This window comes from Numenius arquata, chromosome 2, assembly GCF_964106895.1.
Source record: "Numenius arquata chromosome 2, bNumArq3.hap1.1, whole genome shotgun sequence".
Lineage (NCBI taxonomy): Eukaryota > Metazoa > Chordata > Aves > Charadriiformes > Scolopacidae > Numenius > Numenius arquata.
In genome coordinates, this window is record NC_133577.1 from 67,474,249 (window position 1) to 67,495,969 (window position 21,721).

At 40.0% G+C, this 21,721-nt stretch overlaps 2 protein-coding genes across 9 annotated transcripts in view; one reads left to right on the forward strand and one right to left on the reverse strand.

The window, feature by feature from the left end:
- The window catches only part of DNM1L (dynamin 1 like), a 45,090-nt gene extending 31,993 nt beyond the window's left edge, over positions 1-13,097 (forward strand). For 2 of the 8 annotated variants that reach the window (XM_074169139.1, XM_074169138.1), the window contains 5 exons: positions 206-283; positions 2,564-2,731; positions 3,330-3,439; positions 7,615-7,774; positions 9,201-13,097. In XM_074169139.1, coding sequence (XP_074025240.1) covers positions 206-283; positions 2,564-2,731; positions 3,330-3,439; positions 7,615-7,774; positions 9,201-9,257 — 573 coding nt within the window. In that variant the 3' untranslated portion in view covers positions 9,258-13,097. Of the gene's footprint in view, positions 1-205; positions 329-1,564; positions 1,579-2,563; positions 2,732-3,329; positions 3,440-7,614; positions 7,775-9,200 lie in introns of all 8 variants that reach the window. The other 6 variants (XM_074169142.1, XM_074169140.1, XM_074169137.1 and 3 more) reach the window with 3 other exon arrangements.
- A 1,707-nt stretch (positions 13,098-14,804) lies between these two features.
- Positions 14,805-21,461, reverse strand: YARS2 (tyrosyl-tRNA synthetase 2). Its single transcript, XM_074168661.1, has 5 exons — positions 20,650-21,461; positions 19,276-19,443; positions 16,502-16,657; positions 16,005-16,175; positions 14,805-15,532 (listed from the first exon to the last, which is right to left on the reverse strand). The coding sequence occupies exons 1-5, from the start codon at positions 21,459-21,461 to the stop codon at positions 15,373-15,375; spliced, it is 1,467 nt and encodes a 488-aa protein (XP_074024762.1). The 3' UTR covers positions 14,805-15,372.
- Positions 21,462-21,721: the final 260 nt, after the last annotated feature.

A 21,721-nucleotide genomic window follows, 5' to 3' on the forward strand; every position in this document is an offset into this window, starting at 1 on the left:
TTTTTTTTTTTTTCTTTTTTCTTTTTTCTGCTTACATTACTGTGGTGCTTGCAAATTCAGAATGTTTTCTTTTCTGGGTTTTTTTAAAAGGTGCTAGTAGGTAAAAGTGTATGAAATTTGCTAGGTAGATTTGGTGGTCTTCAGTTGAAATTTTTTATTATTTTTTTTTTTTTCCCCCCCTCCCTGCATTATTTACCTTCCTTAGTCAACTAAAGCTCCAGGTGCATTGACACCTGCTTCCCAGGAGACTGTTACTGCTGCTTCTGCTGAGGCTGATGGCAAGGTCTGTCTTGATTTTTCCTATAAGCACTGCATGCACGTTTCTGTTGTGGTGCACCGCAGATAGTACGGAAAGCAGTTTGTATTTAGTGCTCTGTCACTGACACAGTACACCCTACAGAGTATAGACTACTTGGCATTACTGATTTTAGTACGTGCAGTGGCAGGTAAAGATGTGCCATCAGGTGGCAAAGTCACTGCTTTCTGTTTGAACTCTTGGTTGCAATATATTGTGGTGCAAGTATGCGGCATAATTTGCCTCAAACTGTAGTCAGTAGATTGTCTGGTGCAACAGTATTGTAATGAAAAGTGTTCAGCATGGTTGTTAAACTGCATGTTTTTAATGTGTTGACAGTTAAAGAAGGAGGACAGAAGATAAGCTAAAAATGTGAGTTTCCTGCTCCCTGCAGGGAATCTTTATAGGCTTTGTTCAAACTGAACCTCCTTTTGTTGTTACGCGTAATTGTTCGATTCCTGGTTTACTTATATTCGTGTAATGTGTTCTGCAGTGGGTTTTTTTTTTTTTTTTTAGATTTCAGGTGTGCTGTCTCTCATGTTAAAGTAACAGCTCATTACTGTAAAGGCTTTTGCTAATTGCTTTCACTTGGAGTCAGAAAAGATGAGTAGTCACAAGTTTGTGTGTAAGGAGTACCAAGAGGACTCGGGCTTTCTGCTTCATTGCATATGCACATTCAGCTTCTAGTGCAAAGCTGTCATTTCTGTCCTGGACAAAGTAGTCCAAGTGAAAATCTAGTCAGCAGTAGAATTTTAACTATTATTTTAATCACAGTTTTAGAGATTCTGATACCTCACAGACATCTACAAAGAAATCAAGAGCTACTGTTAGGATAGTGTTGTGACTTCGGAAGTTGCAGGAAGCTGCCAAATTCGGTTTGTGTTTCCCACAAAACCTGTCCTTTATTAGGTGGTAGACATTCAACACTCTCTTGTGAAAGAATGTAGCTTTGTCTCCCAAACTACTTTGGAGATAGAGCAGGCTCCACAGTAATACTAAATGTGAGTGGCATAGGGATTTTTGCCATTTTTAATAGCTGTCTTGCAATCAGAAGTAATGTAACGGAGCTTTCCTCATCAATGGCTCGCTCTTATTAGTAGAGGTTGATTTGAATTCTTACAGAGTATTTTTTTACAGTGCCTCCGAGCAGTTGCGCAATTTTAATAAAATTTCTCATGTGCACAGTTTAGCTGGGTTTCTTCCTGGTATGCAGGTATTGGTATTCTATCTGCCATGCTTTGTTTCTTATTTATTTTTTTTTGACTCAAGATCAGCCTGTGGTGGTTTAATTGTAAACACAATAGATAAATTTAGCTTATTTCTTCCCATATCTGAAACAAGCCATAAGTAGTAGTAGTAGTTCAGAGCCTTGAATGACCTTGAATGTTTTTCAAACAGCAACAGATTTTAAAGCACAGTAGTAAATAGAGTAGATACTAGTTTTATGGAAAGGTAAAAAATAAAAATTACCACTGTTCCAAATGAAAATAAACTGTCTTCTTTTAAAATACTAATTTAACATGTAGTGGATTCCATCTACAAATATTTCTTTGGTCCAGTGATTCCTATTGTTTAAGAGTCGGGTGTTATGTCCTTTTCTCAGGAGATCAGCGAGTCATTCTTTGTCTGGAACTTCCCAGAAACCCTGATCTTCACTTCCAGAGGATGGAGATTTTTGTTTTTATATGGTACAAAAAAAGCCTTCTGTAAATTGAGGTCAGGCAGCTACGTTAGTAGCTTTGGTACTCAGAAACACAAATGTGCAAATTTTTTTATCTATTATTGTAAGAAACTTAAGTTTATAGTTAAATAAAATACCAAAGAATTTAAGTTCAAGTCTTTCAAGGGTGATCTTCAAATCATACTTGTGTAATGATCCTGACGGATGGTATAGGTTGTATTCCTCTAAGGATGTATGGTAAAAGTGGCAAAAGCCAAATGATTTAGGAAGACCATTCTGTATTTCAGAAGTGATTTGTAGACCCTTAAAAAGCTGGGGAGCTTCTCTCTATGAGGTGTTTTCATAGCATTATTAGGAAGAATGTGAGTTTTAAAAGCTTTCATTCTACTGGTACTGTGTGTCAGCTGTAAGCAGCAAAGGGAGAACAAAGGTGGGGAATGTGAAGAATAGAATCAAGGGAATATACATAAGAAAATCTCATTTTTAGTGAGTCCTACCTATAGCTGAGTAATAGATCTGATCAGACACTGCTTTGCAGTGCCCAGGTTCTAATTCTCCAATGTTTCTACATTGTGCTGTTTGTGTAGGCCACTGCAGGAGCTGGAGATACATCTCAGGAGCCTGGAACAGGCAACTGGAGAGGAATGCTGAAAACCTCAAAAGTGGAAGAGGTATCAGCAGAGGAAAAATCCAAGCCAGCTGCAGCCCTGCCTGCTAGTCCTCAAAAAGGGCATGCTGTAAACCTGTTAGATGTGGTGAGTCATGAAAAACGAATACCTCCTCTTCATAGTTCAGGCTCAGGAAGGAAAACATCTGAGTTCCGGATCTTCTAACTTTGCTATTAATGTATGATATCTTGCTAAATATTTACCACAATAGGGACAATGCCACAATATTTACCCTCTTCCACTTTCAGCCTTTGATTTGGGATAACTGACTTCCATTCATAAATTCCTGTATAAGTGAACTCTATTGTCTAGATCGCTCTTTGTACAGAAAAAAATCTCAGGTGATGTCTAAAGTCAAATACCTGCTCTTTTGCTGAAGATAGCATTTTTATATTAGAGGAAAAGAATCATTAAAACCAAAACCCACTTAAGTTAAAAACAGATGGAGATCCCATAAGTGTTTGGAGAGCTTAGTTCCTTTAGTGAGCTTTTAAAAAAAAAAATTAGTAGTGGTGTCCTCTGACCTTTTGTTTCATAGATCTGGATTTTGACATGTCTCTAATTTGACCTCTGAAGAATTAGAGATTTGTTGCAACACATGTTACATCTATCAGACTAAAAGAGCAATAGTTGATTTTAGACTCCACAGTATGAGTAAATTGAGGTTTTTATTTTTTTTATGTAGCCTGTACCTGTTGCGCGCAAACTTTCTGCCCGTGAGCAACGAGATTGCGAAGTGATTGAACGACTTATTAAATCTTACTTCCTTATTGTCAGGAAGAACATTCAGGACAGGTAAGACAAAACTTCCTAGAAATGTTTAAGCCATACAAATGTTGTGATATCTCATGAGTCATGTATAGAATCTTGTTATTTTATCATGTTCTTATGTTCGTAAACAGAGAGAAAATACGATTATTTTCTTTTAGAAAGGGGCAGCAGCAGTGAAACTTGAACCTTCACAGAATTAAGCAGCCTGAAGAAGCACTTGTTTTCTCTAATGGTTCGAGTTCTGTATTATATTAAGTAAAAGGTTTAATTATTATAATTATTTAGGAGATGCCTGGTTTTCTGAAGGATACTGCAATTCAGGTGGATAATTCGCAGCAAATAACTGGAATGAACTCTACGTGCTCTGTAGTTCTGACAGAACTTAGCTTTGCCATCCTGTTATTTCAAATGGGAAGGTCGAATAGGAACTACTGTGGCTAAGTTTCCTATTACTTAGCTATAAGGATGGAAGTAGCGTAGAAGTGTTGTTTCTGCTGCATACAACTATGGAAAATACCTTCAAAGTTTTCATTTGTCATACTTTTTTTTTTTTTTGGTGATGAAGAACAATGTAAAACTTCGCTTTGCTTAAGTCTCTGTGGAAATACCTAATTTTTTTTATTTGTGTGTGTGTATATATCTCTATATATGGGAAATTTGACGGAAAATACAGGAATCTGGAACCCAGATTCTACAGCAGATTAGTGACGTCATAGAAGTTTTCTTATATCCAGTAAACTAATACTATCCTCAATACAATTTTTAGTATTTCATGGCAGAGAATTACTTTGTTTACCTTAATTTTACTGCAGTGTTAGTAATAGTAGTGTTACTAGTAGTGTTAAGTTTGCAGATGACACCAAACTAGGTGGGAGTGTTGATCTGCTTGAGGGTCGGAAGGCTCTACAGAGGGACCTGGACAGGTTGGATCAATGGGCCAAGGCCAATGGGATGAGGTTTAGTAAGGCCAAGTGCCGGGTCCTGCATTTCGGTCGCAACAACCCCAGGCAACCCTACAGGCTTGGGGAAGAGTGGCTGGAAAGCTGCCCAGCAGAAAAGGACCTGGGGGTGCTGGTGGACAGCCGGCTTAACATGAGCCAGCAGTGTGTCCAGGTGGCCAAGAAAGCCAACGGCATCCTGGCCTGTATCAGGAATAGCGTGGCCAGCAGGAGTAGGGAAGTGATCGTGCCTCTGTACTCGGCGCTGGTGAGGCCTCACCTTGAGTACTGTGTTCAGTACTTCACTACAGGAAGGACACTGAGCTGCTGGAGCATGTCCAGAGGAGAGCCACCAAGCTGGTGAGGGGTCTAGAGGACAAGTCATATGAGGAGAGGTTGAGGGAACTGGGCATGTTTAGTTTGGAGAAGAGGAGGCTGAGGGGGGGACCTCATTGCCCTCTACAACTACCTGAAAGGAGGCTGTAGAGAGGTGGGTGTTGGCCTCTTCTCCCAAGTGAATAATGGCAGGACCAGAGAAAAGGGTCTGAAGTTGCGGCAGGGGAGGTTTAGATTAGGTATTAGGAAGAACTACTTTACTGAGAGAGTGGTCAGGCACTGGAACAGCCTGCCCAGGGAGGCGGTGGAGTTGCCATCTCTGGAGGTATTTAAGAAACGTGTAGACTTGGCACTTCAGGGCATGCTCTAGTGCCCGAGATTGTTGGTTTGTGTCTGTTTGTGGGTGGGGTGGTGTGTGGTTGTGGGCATTTGGTTTGGTTTTGTGTTGGTGTTCTGGGATTTTTTGGGTGTGTGGTTTTTTTTTTTTGTTGTTTGGTTTGTTTGTGGTTTTTTTTGTTGGTTGGACTTGATGATCTCAAAGGTCCCATCCAACCAAAAATATTCTGTGATTCTGTTACCTCTTTGCATACTCTAAAAAACCCTTTACATTCCTTGCAGTAAATATGTATACATAACAAAAAAAAATAAAATGCTCTGTCAAGCATTACAGATTTGATGTATTAGGACTTCCTCACCTAATTCAGAAATATTTACAGGAAATAGCTCTCAAAGATGGTATTCATGTCCATCCCCCATATCATACTTGTGGAACTAATTCAGGCTCTTACTTGGATGGTCTGGGTGGTATCTGTACCCACACAGCTTTGAGCCTGAGTTTGGGGTTGCTTTCACTCTTAGCCAGGTGATTTCCAAAAATATTCTAGGCTGCTTTCTTAAGCTTTTCTTCTGGTAGAACTTGCAATGTATTGGCTTGAAAGGAGGATGTAAATTGAATTAATTGAGTACTAATAGATCTGTATGGTCTCCTCATGATTTCCCAGAAGTCTTCCCACAACTGGCTAGTAAAGAACCATGAAGCAGCTAATGTAGTGGGAAAATTCCTAGCCACACTTGGGAGTATGATTTCAAAAGCCTGGATGTGTTGATGGACCTTGCTTGATCTTGGGTCGGGCTCTTTATAGACTTGCATGGTCCTTGCCAACGTAATTCTGTGGTGACAATTGCAGCGCTCTCAGAATGAGCAAAAACTCTTGATTGGCCCATGAAAATTATTTTGATGTAGATCAAGGGCTATGGGCACATGAGAAGAGTGATGTGAACACTACTTAATTAGTCAGTACAGATTATACATCAACTGTACAGTCCACAGTAGTTGCTAAATACTACTGCTAAGAATGACACCAACAAAGTTGTCTAAACACTTCTCAGTTGGAATAACTATGAGTATTATTATGGTCAGTTACTGTCACTGAATAAATAATCTGAGGTGCACTAATCCAATTTTTGATGCTGTGTTTATATCCCTAGATTTTGGTACTGCATTAGTATGATGATTTGATTTTGTCAATACTCATGTAAATATTTCCCACCACTTTTTCAGAAGAGTACTGCCACACTACATATATCCTAAGGCCCAAAGAAAATAAGGTTCAGCTAGATTCAATGCTTGGAATTTTTTTTCAGGAAGCTTAGCATGGAAATTGGAGCTAAGACAGTGGTTTCTTTCAGGTGTTTTAGCCTGATGTAAAACTGAAAAATGTTGCTTTACAGATTCTGTGGTGTCTTCCTGATGGATTGTTCTTGAATCTTACTAGTTGCTGCCTGCCTTCATGCCGGACAAATACATTTTTTTAAACTTACTCTGGTTTAACTGCAGCCGGCAACCAAACATGTAGCTGCTTGCTCCACTCCCCTTCCCTCCTGGGATGGGGAAGAGAATCAGAAGAGTAAAAGTGAGAAAACTTGTGGATAAAGACAGTTGAATAAGCAAAGCAAAAGCTGTGCATGAAAGCAAAGCAAAACAAGGAATTAATTCACCGCTTCCCATCGGCAGGCAGGTGTTCAGCCACCTCCAGGAAAGCAGGGCTCCATCACACGTATAGGTTACTTGGGAACACAAAACACCAGCACTTCGAACATCTTCCCCTTTCTTCTTCTTCCCCCCAGCTTTATATGCTGAGCATGATGTCATATGGTATGGAATATTCCTTTGGTCAGTTGGGGTCAGCTGTCCCAGCTGTGACCCCTCCCAAATCTTTGTGCAGTCCGAGCCACCTCACTGTTGGGGTGGTGTGAAGAGCAGAAAAGGCCTTGACTGCTTTGCAACAATCAAAAACATCGGTGCGCTACCAACACTATTCTCATCACAAATCCAAAACGTAGCACTACATCAGCTGCTAGTAAGAAAGTCAACTCCATCCCAGCCAAAACTATGGCAACACTTTGCAACTCCATTTGCAGTTTTAGAATTTGTCCTCATGTTATGCTCTCTGGTATCAGAGATAATGTGACCCAGTGTTTGAACAGTCATCCTGTTTTAGGCTTATCTGCTAAGTAAGATCAGATACATGAATTCTTTCTTTGCCTCTTTCCTTTCTCATTCATCCATTAAGACTGATTCCAGGGTTGAAATACTTAGCTTTTTGTCATGCCTAGCACAGTGGAGAGTCAGTTTGGTCTCTAGTGAGCAAAGTAATTTATTCTTATTTTATTTTTTACACTGTATATATTTTCATGGTTTCTAGACTGCAGCTGTCCTATTTGGAAGAAATACAACAGCTCTTAGAGTGCACAAGATACTGCATTTACTTGAGAGAGAGTTTTTATTTATGGCAGTGGTAGATTCCTGGTAGTTTGAGCCAAGGTTGTGTGTAGCTGCTTGCTCATACTGTGCATTCTTCAATCTAGGGCAGGCCTGGTTTTGAATACTTAGTTTTGAAGAAACACTTTTTTCTGTGCTTGCAGTGTGCCAAAGGCAGTGATGCATTTTCTGGTGAACCACGTGAAAGACACTCTTCAGAGCGAGCTGGTGGGCCAGCTGTACAAATCCTTGTTGTTGGATGACCTTCTGACGGAATCCGAGGACATGGCACAGCGCAGAAAAGAGGCAGCTGACATGCTAAAGGTAGTAAAAAGATCAGGAGCTCATGGGAGTAGCTAATTAAATTGAAAGCATATAAATGTGAGATTTTTTTTTTTCTTTTGAAGACTTGCTTTCCTTTTTTCTTTGCTGCTTTTTAAGAGTATGTCAGTGTATTACTTCTCTCTGCTAGAGGAATTAGAAGCAATATGTGACCAGAAAGTATTATGTAGAGTGAATACTTGGGAAGAGGTGACTTAAACTCTATTTTGGGCGTAAAGCAGAAGCTCAAATCTAGTGTTATTTTCTCTTATACATTTGGTTTAAATAATTTGCTCTTATTTAAGTGTATAGTGTTCAACAGTTCTCCTTTGGGGGATTAAGCTTACAATGTTTTAAGTGCCGTTTATGTGTATGCTTCACACAGAGCCTGCTGGCCTATGGTTGGTGTGTTTAGACAGTACCTCATGGTATGAACAGTGGGAATGTTGGGACTCACTTATGATGACCCCTGTAAAGTGCGCTTGTGACACGTCCGTGTTACGGAACTATTCATTTCTTCTTTGTTCAATTATATGGTGTATCAGTCTCTGCTCACCTGCGGCAGAAATCTGCTGCTTTGCACCGAGCTGCATAGAAGGAGCCCCTCTGCCAGTTTGCCTCACTGAAGGAGCAGCGAGAGCTGCTTCTCTCACATGCAGCGTGCTCGAGAGACTGGGTAGCCTGAGATACTGCTTGTCCAAGACCACCTGCAGCAAGTTTAATCTGTGCTATTGCATGATCAACATTCGAGCGAGGGGAACTGTCTGTTAACTGTCTTTTAAACTGTAAACTTTATAGGGCCAAACACAGAGCTCAGATTTCTCCAATTGGAGTAATGCTTCCAATAATGTTAGTTTCAGCTGGTATTCTGAGCTTTTAAATTTGCAAAGTTTAGCAGGCTAGACTGTAATGAATGCATCAGAATGCTAAAAGTGATATAAAATAGGTGCAGTTTCCCTTTTATTTTGAGGAAGGTTTAAAGCATTACAACTGTGTGCAGTGAAAGTCTGCCCTTTTTGAGACTTCATTTAATGTTAAGACAAACATAGGTGTTACGGGGAACACTAAGTATGTAAAAGTTGCTCAAAACTATGACAATGACCTCTTTTTCCTTCTGACTGGAAGTTCAGTTTTCAATTAATTTTTCATTCTCATATCTCTAGAGAAATGATTTAATGACACCTATGCTAAGTTTTACCATTACCTTTTGCTTTGTAGGATTTTCCACTTGCATAATCTTTTGCTGATGGAAGGCTTCAGAGTTATAAATCAATCTTGTTGTAGGTTGTTACCGCTCATTTAATAATGAAAATGATTGGCTTTGATTTTTTTTTAACATCGTACTTCCTAGACTGCTGCTGTTACCTCTCTGAGAAATCTCTTCAGAAAAACTAGGTAACTTCTGGCTTTTCTGTTTTTCCGTGTGCAGGCCCTGCAGCGAGCCAGTCAGATCATTGCAGAGATTCGTGAGACACATCTTTGGTGAAGACTGTACCAGCCACACTTATTTATATGCATTGGAGGTTATATTGACTTGAAAATTGCTAGGCATGGTATACGGAGTAGAATTTTTATTTATGAACTCTTATCTGTGTACTGCAACTGTGTAAATCTGCTCATGTAAAGATAGTTGGTTTGATTTGCAGACAGAAAAATATGCTGTATTTTGCAAAATAAGTCCTATTTAATCCACAAAATAAATGGCTCTAAATGTTTCCTTACCAGCTTTCTGGTGCAAATTAAAGCAGACCAAGTCTACTGTCTCAGTGACAGTCTCATTTGAACTTGGGGAAAAACCATTAAAGTTCCAGTGCCTGACTTGCTAAACAGGTTGCCTGTTGTTAAGATGGACGGTGTAGTCTTGTGGCATAGTTTTAAGCTGCTTTTACAATAGAAGTTTAAATACTGTGAAGAGGAGAGAGCACCGAGTATTTTCTTTCATGAATATATTGCATGCACTATGAGAGATGGAGGTATATCAATTTTATAGCACAGTAGAGATGTCTACCGTATTACTTCTGTATGTGTGTCCCCATTTTTTTCCCCAAACATTAAAACTGCAGACAAAACTTTGAACTTCATTTAATGGGGTATCATGTAGGAAGAACTAGCCTGGAGCTTGCGAACAATAATAACAGCCTACTTAAAAAGTGGGTGCAGAGTTATTCATGTGCACTGGAGCTTGTGTATGAATGTTGGGGATTATAATCAGGTACAAGAACACCTTCCTCTTCCTCCCTCGTGGGACCAAGCCCCTGGACCATCCGGTAGTACGTTTGTTCTGGCAGAATTGAAAAAAATAAAAACGGATTTCAAAACTGTTACGGGATAGTAAGTGTTTCTTTTAAAAACAGATTTAGTTGGTCAGGGAGAAGGGGATCCCCACAACTTCTTCCAAATTTTGGAATGTGTGACACTGTGAAAGAAAGTCTGTGGGATTGGAATATTTATACCAGAGATTACAGTTACTTTGAGGAAATTTTATTGTGCTGTAATTATTGCTTTTTTTTTTTTTTGAGGACAATCCTAAAACTAGGGAATTTTAGGTTGCAAATTACATTGAGTTATTTTCTTCTGATTATAATTCATACAGATAAATATTGATCACACTAGCCTTTAAAATATAAACATTTTAATTTTTATGAATAAAATTTATTTAAACTCCAGCCAGCACACTTGCATGTACTTTTCAAGCAGATTCACTTTTTTGTATAAAGTAAAAATGTTTACTATAGTGTTGCTGATATTTTAACACAACTTGCATGAAAAGTAGGACACTGCTGTTAACATCCATGGCTTGCTACTCACTTTCTTCCCCATTTCATCAGTTAATAGAAATGCAATTCCTTTTGTAAGCTGCTAAAGATCGAATATTTTAAAACTGTTAAAACCTCAGTTTACAAGAATGTGTTTAAAAATGTATTTTACTCCTGGTAATCTTCACTTTGGAACCAGTACAAGCACAAGGAGTTAAGTCTGACAGATGCAACTTTTGGATACTTTATGCATGATCTGAAATAATTGACACAGAACAGAAATATATCCTGTATTTTTAAGCAGCCATTATGTATGAGTTACATGTAATGAATACAAAGGAAGTCATTTTAACTTCTTGCATTGTGTCCGGGGGTGGTAGTCCTCAGATTTAAGAAATATGACTGTAGTAAAGTTTAAGCGCAAGCCACTTTTCAAATCAGCCTCGTTGAACAGTGAAAGCTTTTAATACTTCTGTCAAAAGCATTACATTTCTGTTTGGAATTCACCTGACACCTCTTTCCCTTTTACTTTGGACATCCAAGAAGTCTGTTTTTAACAAGGTAGAGCCGTCCATAAGTGAACTGTTACCTAAGCTTTCACTCCTGCAGTTCAGTCAACAGTCTCTTATGAAGAAATACTCTGACTTGTCAAGTTTTGAAATGCTGCATAAAGCAAATGAATTCCATTTATTTAAGAAATTCCTGCAAGTGATATCTGGCTCTGTAATGTCATGTGAAATTTCCACAGTGTTAATTTTGCTTTTTGAAACGTTACTTTTTTTTTGTTGAAGTTTCACAAAAAATTTCAATTTGGTAATGTTTGAGTGCCAAGAAATGAACTTGATTTGTAAACCTTATTGTGAGTCTTTAAAAATCCGTGCTGTAACAATCCTGTTATTTAATAAACAGATAATACACAAAATTAATTATCCCAGAAATTAAATTTTAAACTGACTTGTAGTTCAGGTGGCAGGACTTACAAGCTTACAAGTTGATAGTATAGCTACCTATATTTGTACAGCCTTATGTATATTTGCATTTGCCCTCATGCAGTCCTACATTGTTAGTTCTTGTATAGTTGCATAGCTAATAGTGTAGATGGGCTTCTGGTGACCATTAATGTTTTTTAAACAACCTGTTGTCTGGAATTGAACTAAAATACTTAATGCTACTGTTACCGTCACCGTTAAAAGAAATTACGGGGAAACTATGGAAAAAAAAGTCTAACGAAGGCAGCAACTGAAAAATCCCAGATTACACTGATGGTTTACAAATGTCTTCTAGCTCAGTTTATTTAATTTAAACTTTTTGTCCTCAGTGCACAAATTTCGGCTAACTTAAAATAACTTGCTGTCCAGTGAAACACACAATCATGGGGGAGAACAACCACTGTAGCTAAGTTTAGTAAATGTTTGACATTAATACCTGACCTATGTGTGGTACTACTGTAAATAAAAAATAGTATCCCTATGTGAACAGAGTTTGTCAGTAAATTACTTGGGTTTTTTAGGAATCAGTTTCAAATTTCACTTAGAGGAATTGATGGGTAAGGGGGGTGTCTGTGTGCTTCAAACTGTATTCTGAAATAAACATAAATTTATGTAAAACTTGCCTTTATTCTATGCTTTATGAGGACTGACTTTGAAAGATGCCAGATTGGATACTGCAAACTCAGGTCCCTGCTTGAGGGAATACAACAGGTGAAACAACTTGCCAGGCTGTTGGTAACTTGGAATGAATGATCTCGTAGGGGGTTGTTGGTTGTTTATTTTTCACAGTTAAATCCTGTAGCTATGAGAGCGATTGCTAGCTAGTGTTTTCCATAGATACCGAAGATCTCAAATGCATCCGCTTTTCACTTGCTGCCAGTTAAAACTCTGTGCTTTGAGGTGAGAGCTAGATGATTGATACTTCAAAGTTTAAGAGAAAAACAAAGAGTACACCACCTGAATATGGTTTTATGCCCAGTGACGCTGTTGAAAGTAGGGAAGGTGTTTTCATGCTCTGATAGCTTGCTTTTAGTCTACCTGCTGTGCACCTTTTCACTTTTCATTGCCAGCTGCCACAATGATGTTAAATTCAAGTCAAGTCCTCCGGTGTTTGCTGTGCCTAGATGCTGTACAAATGTTTGTGTTGTTTTTTTTTTTTTTTTTTTTTTACTTCTTGCACTTCTAAATCACACATTTGTAGACGTGTTAAATGCTTTAATATTAGTTACTACTTGGTTACATTTGAACAATTTGAATCATTTTCTGATTATCTGAACGTACCTGTTTTGGGGTACATGAGAAACAAGACCAGGCTAAAAAAGAATACTTGACTTTTTGGTCATCCTTGGTTCTCAGCTTAAGTATTCAAATGCTCAGTTGTGGTAACCCTGTAACAGTCATGAAAAGTAATGGTTGTGTCCAGCTGTTTCTTTGGAAAGAGTCTGAATTGCTAGGAATTGGTCAAAAGGAAGCACCGAGTAAATTTCTTGGAGTTTATGGATCTTATTAAAAACCTTGTATGCAAAGAATTGAATTCCCCTTTTTATTTTGTATTTGTAAAAAGAAATAAAATTCTTTTAATACTTGATCAAAGTGGGTACTAATGCTTTTTTTAAAAAAAAAGCTGAAATTTGTGGATATATGTGTATCCTACACCATTTGGAGATGAAGGAAAAAAGGCAGGAGAGAAATCAGACCTGAAACATGACTTACTCTACTTCTAGGAGTTTATTTCCTGCAACCAGAAAGTAACTGTCAAATCTGATGCCTTTCTCTAGAGGCTAACATGGGTGTGTTCTGGTATATTTTGATCCCAGGTACATGTTTATGTATTGCTATAACGCTTCTGCTGTTTAAGGAACAGGGCAGCTATATTAAGTGGATGAACTTAACTTTCCTTTCCCTGCTTCTACCCTTTTCATGTCAGAGTTGTGATTTTTTCCTCCATATGCTTTCTGTAGGATATCACTGATCAGTACTGCAGCTTCAGTCAAAGTTAACAAGCAACACTAACCGGTCCTGAGAGCCAACAGGATGGGTAGAGCTTTTTTTAAGGTAGGAATGACTCAACTACTTCTTATTTTTCTTTATATAACAGAGATTAGGATAGAGAGATCTCATCAGGCAGAAAAGTGGGATCTGGAAACTGAAACTGGTACTAGTAACTCATGTGATGAGCTACTGGAAGTACTACTGTATTAGTTTAATAATCTGAAGAAACTGCAATGTACAAGCAAGAAACCACAACAATTTATTACTGTTGGAATCTTGATTGAGAGTGCAAATAAAGCCAACGTCAAGTTGATCACATCAAGTTGATCAACATCAACTAAAAAAAACCCAACCAAACAAAAACAACCTGCCTGAAAAAAAACAACAGAAACTCCCCACCCAACTACAGAATATCTGGATTCTTGAGACTTATTAACATTTCGTATAATTTCCCCATTCTTCTTATAGTGATTAATGGTGATTTTAAACCAACTGAAATACCATCACTCCTATTCTAACAACACAAGAGACGGTGATGAGTTACCACATGCAGGTAGCTAAGATTAAGACCTCTCCCCTTGTGGCTACTGTGACTGCCAAACTGCATTGTCTAGGCGTTTCATGGACTAAGAAATTATTCTCTTTGGGCCAGGAGTGAGGATTACCCTAAACCTTGAAAACAACACTGCAGCCAAGGCCCAAAGCAATTAATCACCTCATCAATCAGACAGAGGGCTTTAGATGTGTTTGCACTGGGGCAGGAAGGGCCCCTTAATAAGAAAGTACTGAGCCAGCCAGCTACATTACTGTATTCTAAAAGTCAGTTGCCAATTCTAAGTGATTCAAACATGGGCTTGTATTACAAATCTTCTCAGGATGGGTTTTGTTGTTGTTCGGGCGACCTGGCTGTAACTACTGTGGCACCTATATTGTGTAGGCAACCCAATCCCAAACCCCACCAGTGGAAGGGAATGTACAAAAATTAAAAAAGCTTTCACATACATGCTTCAAATCTTCTGGTATACTATACTATCTTGCAACTGACAGTATATCCTGGCACTAGTTCTGTGAGCTCTACATTTGACAAAGATTCTAGATGGCGCAGATGCATCCGGTAATTCACAGGACTGAAGAAATGGAATGTCACCTACATTGTAAGTCACACAGAAGGGATTCATGAGGTTGATTTAAGCTTTGAAAGGCTCTATACTCTCTTATATTTCAAAAAGTGAATTTGCTCTGTATTAACACATTAAGGTTGGGAAGCTTTTATGCAACCAATAAGACACTTAGATTATGAGAGCTTAATCATTCTTCTCATTTATTGTAAGTCTTCTGCAGCTTCCTTCAAAGCAAAACTGTTCAGAAAAAAAAAACACAACACTTGATTGTAGGTTGGTTGTCCTTACCCCCTTACACAGGTCCCTCTGTTAGGATGAAGTCAAACTGGACAGCAGCATATATCCTCCGTAAGAATGACTGGTTTTGAGTATGCTTTTGCTCATCTTGCTGTGGATTATGCTGTCAAGTACCTGGCCAGTGTTTTCCTACAACATAGAAGATTGCTAAAGGAGGGGAACAGCACCTCTATCTTTGGACTTCAAAATGAATCTTTTCATCTTCTTCTGCATATCCTCTTACGAATGGTGCTTTGAATAAGGCAGAGTATCTAAAAAAAAAAAATCTCTTCAATGGTATAACGTAGCTGCCTTTATTTAAACTCTGTTGGTGTATTTTGAAAATGAAACTATGGTTTTGGGCAGTTTGTGAGCTGCATAGTAACACACAGTATGGAAACATCTTCAAGTACATCTTCCAGCAACAGAGTTGAAGTGATCCGTTGTTTTGGGGAGATACTCTGTTGTCACAACTGCAGCCATTTTATAATGTAGTAATTTTTCTTTCCAATCCTAAGCAATGATACTCCATTCTTAAGAATATGCTGTCCGAGAATAAGAACAGTCTCAGGATCAGTTACTCGAATCCCATTTATTGAAACGCCACCATCTGTAATTTTCTGGTACCTTAAAGAAGCAAAACAAAAAAAAAAAAAACAACTGGTAATTGCAAGGGGAAGTTTTTATTGCTGTTAAGTTCAGCTAAGGGTTTTTGGGCTGGATTCATAATTGAATAAATTTTATTTTAATCCTCTTGCACTTTACTTTCAGTCCAGGTCAAGCATGACTGAAATTAACCTTAGCCTCTACCACTCCCATTCTTTCTGACAGGTACAAGGAAACTTGGGCTGTTGCCTTAGGCTGTCCCTTCATCAGGTGTAGATTTTAGAGCTAAGGTACTCGAGAGTGAATTATCCTGCACTTTTACTTCAAAATGGAATGAGGCCACCTGTTCCCCTCTTCTTTAATGCTGGTATGTAGATTGCCAGTGTGTTTCTACTTGATTTGGCTGTCCTCATCTTTTGCTTAACTTCTGACATCATACCACTACCAACCAGTTTAAGTGAGGTATTACCGAAGAGCACAGGTGATAACATACCCACTAGGTCCATCTGCAATGGCATTTGCTTTGCGACACAAGTCAAGAACGTTCATTCCAGGTTCAAGCATCAATTCAGCTGAAGGAGCCTGTCTAAAAAGTTCCTGTAATTCTTGGTCAGACATAGCTTCCAACGCCTCCATGCTGCTGTAATAAAGGGCCTTAGTGCACCTGTGAGAACAAAGATCATTCAAAATACAGCAGTAGTCTCACCTTCACACAAAGTGCTACTCAGGTTCCCCTCCCCAACTTCTTCTGAGGGTCCACGCAGTAACAGGAGTACTTAAAGTACATCCCAATTCTTTTTTCTATCATAACCCGCTGCACTGAAGTTTTTTAAAATATTGTTAATGTATTTTTAAGCCTCCAGAATTACTACATTTTTCTGTTTTAACAGCCGAGCAACAACTAACTACATTAAAATAGTCCCTGAAAAGCTATGGATAATTACCATGGAATTAATCTGAAAGAAAACTGCTTGACAAATCAAACTTCACCTCTTAGCAGATTCTAGCCCTTCTCTACCATGAACAAGCTTGGTTACTTCTGCAGCCAGTCGTTTCTGAGGGCCCCATTTTTCAGGTTCTTTAGCATGCATTTCCATGATGTGGTCAATCTCCTCAAGAGGAAGGAAGGTGAAGAGTTTCAGGTACCTACAAGCAGGGAAAAAAATATTTTGTCTGTATCACCATCGTTACAGATTTCCTGCCTTTGTCATTCAAACTTCCTTAACTACACTAAAATGATTCTTAGTGAATTTAAGAAATCCATATTACACGTGTTCCGTCCTTTCAAACAACTCTTTGTTTTGCCCCGATGCTTCAGCTTACCAGGATAACTCATGTTTTATTTAATACTCTGCCTAGCGTAATGTCTTCAGACGTAAGATAGTGTCAGATGCTTTTATGAAGCTTGCCTTGCAACCAGCAACTTGGTTTTCTCTTGAAACGTTTACAGGTTTATTGCAATTGTGTGTCAATTACAAGGTTTTCTATTATATTCTTAGCAGTTGCACAATACGTTAATGCAAAATGCCACTGCCAGTCTGTGGTGATTGTGAGAAAGTAGTATGCTACGGATTGACAAGTATCTCAGCAGGAGATTATTTAGGATAATCAAGAATTTAAAGGTGTGTATCTAAGCGTACTCTTTACAACAAAGTCCATTTTAATAGGCTTGCAGTAGGATGAAATGCAGTGTATTAAACAGTGTCTTTACTGCTACAAAGTCTGAATGCATGAAATACTTTTAAGTACCCACGTACCCTTCTTTTCAGTCTGAACAATGTTGTGGATGCAGAAACCTATATTTGAAATACCAGGGAATAAACCTTTGAGAGAGGTAACTGAGTTATTAGACAGGTCACAATATGAAAGTACATGTCTGATGTTTATGCAGGCTCCGATTTGACAGTGATACTGAAGTTTAAAGAAAAGCAGATTTAAAAAAGAACATATAGCAACTTATTAAAATTAACATAATGCCCTAAATAAAGCTACTATTTATTTTCAGCCATGTCACTGGCACACCAGCAGGGAGGCTAGCCATCAGTGAAGGTAAACCTCTCAAATGGTATTTCTCATATATTTGCTACCCTTGCATGTTACCATTATATGATTTTAATATTTTTTACACTGGTCAGTAAGAATATGAGTTATAAGTGATTGACTTGGGTTCAGAGACAGCACAATGAATCCAAGACCATGTTTTGCTCACTGGAATTGCTCTAAGTTATGATTATTCAGAATTTTGTCTTTGCATGTGCTACAGCTTTAAGTAGTAGTTGGATATCCTGCCAGCTTTTGGTGCATTATGGTCTCATCTGCTTCACAGATTAATACACTTGCCCTTATAATTCTAAGTAGAAATCTTTGCTTCTGCGTTCGAAGATGGGAAAAATGAACAGTTAACTTCAGTGAAACATTTAATAGAGTCAGATTGTTGCAAATCGTTCCTATCCGTGATTTTCAAAAAGATCCACTAAAATTTCCATGCAAGGTATATGAAAAGAACATCAAACAGCCTTAAGGTTTCACCATGTTAGTTATTATTGGTTGTTTATGTAACAAGCATTCCTCCCCTCATCTAAACATTTTAAATTAATGCTTAATTGTGAGAATTATTGTACATGGACAGAAATAGATGGTATGTTTGTCTAGAGGTGGCAAAATTACATGAGACATTTTTACCACAGTTATGCTACTAAACTATAGCCTAAGGTGCTGACTACTACTAGCTTTGAAGAGGTGCAAGCAACTAGTAATTTGACCAGGTATGGGAATTTTGTTCATTCTGGTTTTCTTCTCTGCCTTAGATTTCACTTTCAACAAATTAAAACTGATGCCTAAAACCCTCTACCTTGTAATTTTATTGTATACTACCTTGTATACCACCTGCCATGAGCTTAAAATAGTATAATTCTCTTCCCCTTTTTAATTACACTATTACCACAGTCTAACTCTCTCCTAGGCATGTTTTTATCTAAACCAGTGTTTTCAAAGTGGGGTTGTCAGCACCCCAGGAGGTATGCAAGGTGATCCATTGGGTTGCAGGAAGAAAATATCAGAACTTCAGCAGTACACTTATATAATCTATAAATAAATACACATGTATTGGGAGTGAATGCTCAAAATTTTTTTTACTGATAGGGGCACGTGATCAAAAAAAGTTTGGAGACCACTGATCTAGAGAGTTAATACAATCATAAATATGAACTTCTTGGCTTTTTCTTAACAAGGTGCTTTTAATTTGCTTAGGGATATGTAGTTTTTCATTTGATGCAGTTCTAGAAGCTGAACTTTATGTGTTTATTTATAACCAGTCGAGTAGCTTCTTGCAATTAGAATGTGGTGTTTCTGGATACCTTGTACTAAGTGAAAACTTATAGTAATTAATATCTATTAAACTGGAATTGCTTATTAATCAGCAGGAGAGATTTCATTTGATACTGTGATATTACGGTACCAAAACTAACTTACCTCATAAGATAAAGTCACCCCACTGGCAGAACAAAATGCATTACACTTTACTTGTTTTTTCATCCACATTCTAATTTTATGATGCATATGCCAGCATATGGAGACAGGTCCCACTATCCTGTACACTTAGGAACCAGTCATGCCTGTTTATATAATGAATGCACAGTTATAATTAACATATACTTCTACATGGAGTTTGTGTTGCACATATCCAAATAAAACAGTCACAGAGAACAGTTAGGATCAGGTTTTATAAACAATGCCAAAAAGCAAGATGAAGAAAAACTACTTACTTTTCAACTACGTTATCTTGTTGTCTGACAAAAAACTGATATAGCTCAAATGGAGAAGTCTTATTTCTGTTTAGCCAAACTGCATTGCCAGCAGTCTTTCCCAGTTTATCTCCAGTAGTACTGGTAATAAGAGGTACAGTAATTCCAAACACATCTGTTCCTGTCATCCTGAGAAAGAGAAGAGTAATTGCATATTAAAAATAAATAAATAAAAAAAAATCACATCTTGGTAAAGCTGACTAAAATACAAGTGTTCCTTAACATTCTATCCTTGATGTAAAGCAGTTAAATACAACAGGGGGATGAGGGACAAAAGACACCACAACACTGTTTTGTAAGGAGTGCTTTAGGAAAAAAACCCAAACAACCTTGAACTTAAGTTTTTAAGTTCTTTTGTGTGTAACAAAGAAGTTTAGATACTTTTAAATAAGTAGTTTCGTGAGCAAAGCACTAGCAAATTCCCGTCTCGTACATTTCATCTTCTGCTCTGAGCGCTAATTGAAGGGACCCATGTAAGGCTTTTCTCCTGTGCTGATTCTGTGTCTTGCAATAGAAGAGCATGAACTGAATTGGAAGCACTGCCACATACTTGCTGATTGGCTTGTATACTTCTGCTAATTTTCTAACACTCACACCAAATTTGGTGGATAAGCAAAAGCTCATCACCATCATGTCTGATTTTGTTTCTGAGAAGAAATGCAAGCATATTTATCAATGTACCACAACTGCCTCTGGAATGTGTTTGCCATCAGAAGACTCATCTCGATTTTTGTCCCATGTTTCAGGATATGCGATTTTGGTTCTTGCAATTCAGAAATACACAAACCCACCCTTTTTCTTAAGAATTCATTAACATTTCACACAAAAGGCTTAAAACCACTGCCAAAACGTACATACATGCCAGGCTTAGGGCCAGGACAATTAATTCTTCTTCTCAAATCCCATGATTTTCACAGAATTGTCTAGGTTGGAAGGGACCTTTCACATCATCAAGTCCAACTATCAACCTAACACTGACAAAACCATCACTAAACTATGTCCCTAAGCAGCACATCTACCTGTCTAAGCAGCACGTCTACACATCTACCTCCAGGGATGATGACTCAACCGCTTCCCTGGGCAGCCTGTTCCAATGTTTGGTAACACTTTTGGTGTAGAATTTTTTCCAAATATCCAATCTAAACCTCCCCTGGAGCAACTTGAGGTCCTTTTTGTGCAACGTCAACTGTCTGAGGTAGTGACGACTGCTGTTTTACAGGCTGCCAACACGAAGCTGCGCTGAGCCAGGACACCTGATGCCCTGACCCCGAGCATCGCTGCCAGACCCCGCGCTGCCTGCCCTCCTCCCGACCCGTCCCGGGGTCCCTCTCGTACTTGGTGACGAGCTCGTAGCCGGACATGATGTTGCCCATCTGGTCGGCTCCCCCCAGCTGGACGCGGCAGCCGTGGTGGCGATGGAGGTGGAGGAAGTCGTAGGCCTGCAGCGCCGGGTAGAGGAACTCGGCCAGGCTCATGCCCTCGGGGCTGCGCAGCCGCGTCTGGCAGCTCTGCCGGCTCAGCAGCGTCCCCATGCGGAGCCGCCCGCCCGCCCCGCCGAGGAAGTCGAGCAGGGGCTCCCGGCCCAGCCAGCAGGCGTTATCCAGCAGCTCCGCCCGACCCAGCCGCCCGCCGCCCGACCCCCAGAACAGCTCCCGGTGGTTCCCGAAGAGCCGCTCCAGGCCGGCCCGCAGACCCCGCGCCTGCTCCCGCACCCGCTCGGCCGACGGCGCCTCCCGCGCCTGCTCCCGCCCGCTGGGGTCCCCCAGCCGCGCCGTGGCGCCTCCCACCACGGCGATAACGTTGTGGCCGGCCCGCTGGAAGTGGAGGAGCCCCATGACGGGCAGCAAGTGCCCGACGTGCAGCGAGTCGGCGGTGGGGTCGAAGCCGCAGTAGGCGGTGAGGGGCGGGCGGCCCGGCTCCAGCAGCCCCGGCAGCTGCTCCTCCGCGCTCTGCGCCGGGAACACCTCCTGGAAGAGGCCGCGCTCGCACTGCGCCGCCAGCAGACCCCCAGCGCCCCGGGCCCGCCGCGGCTGCTGCTGGTGGTGGTGGGCTCGGCGCCGGAGAGGGAGCGGCGGCTGGGCCCGGAGGGGGCCGCCCCACAGCCCCGCCGCTCGCCCGCACCGCCGCCTCAGCGCCGGCGCCGCCATCTTGCCGCGGGGGAGGCTGGGAGCGGGGCGGGGCTCCCCGTGCCTCCGTTTAATAGGTAGAGCCAAAGGCGCTACGGCGGCCTGTGTGTCCCTATCGCGTTATTAAAGAAGGTACATACAGAAACGGGACGTGTTGGGTCTTCCTTCGTTTTTTTCCCAACGCGAAGTAACGGGATTTCAGGCTGCTTTCAGGCTTAAGTACACGCGTTGGAAATCTGGCCTTCGGCTTCGAGTAGAGTGTCGGGCAGCAGGGATGCCAG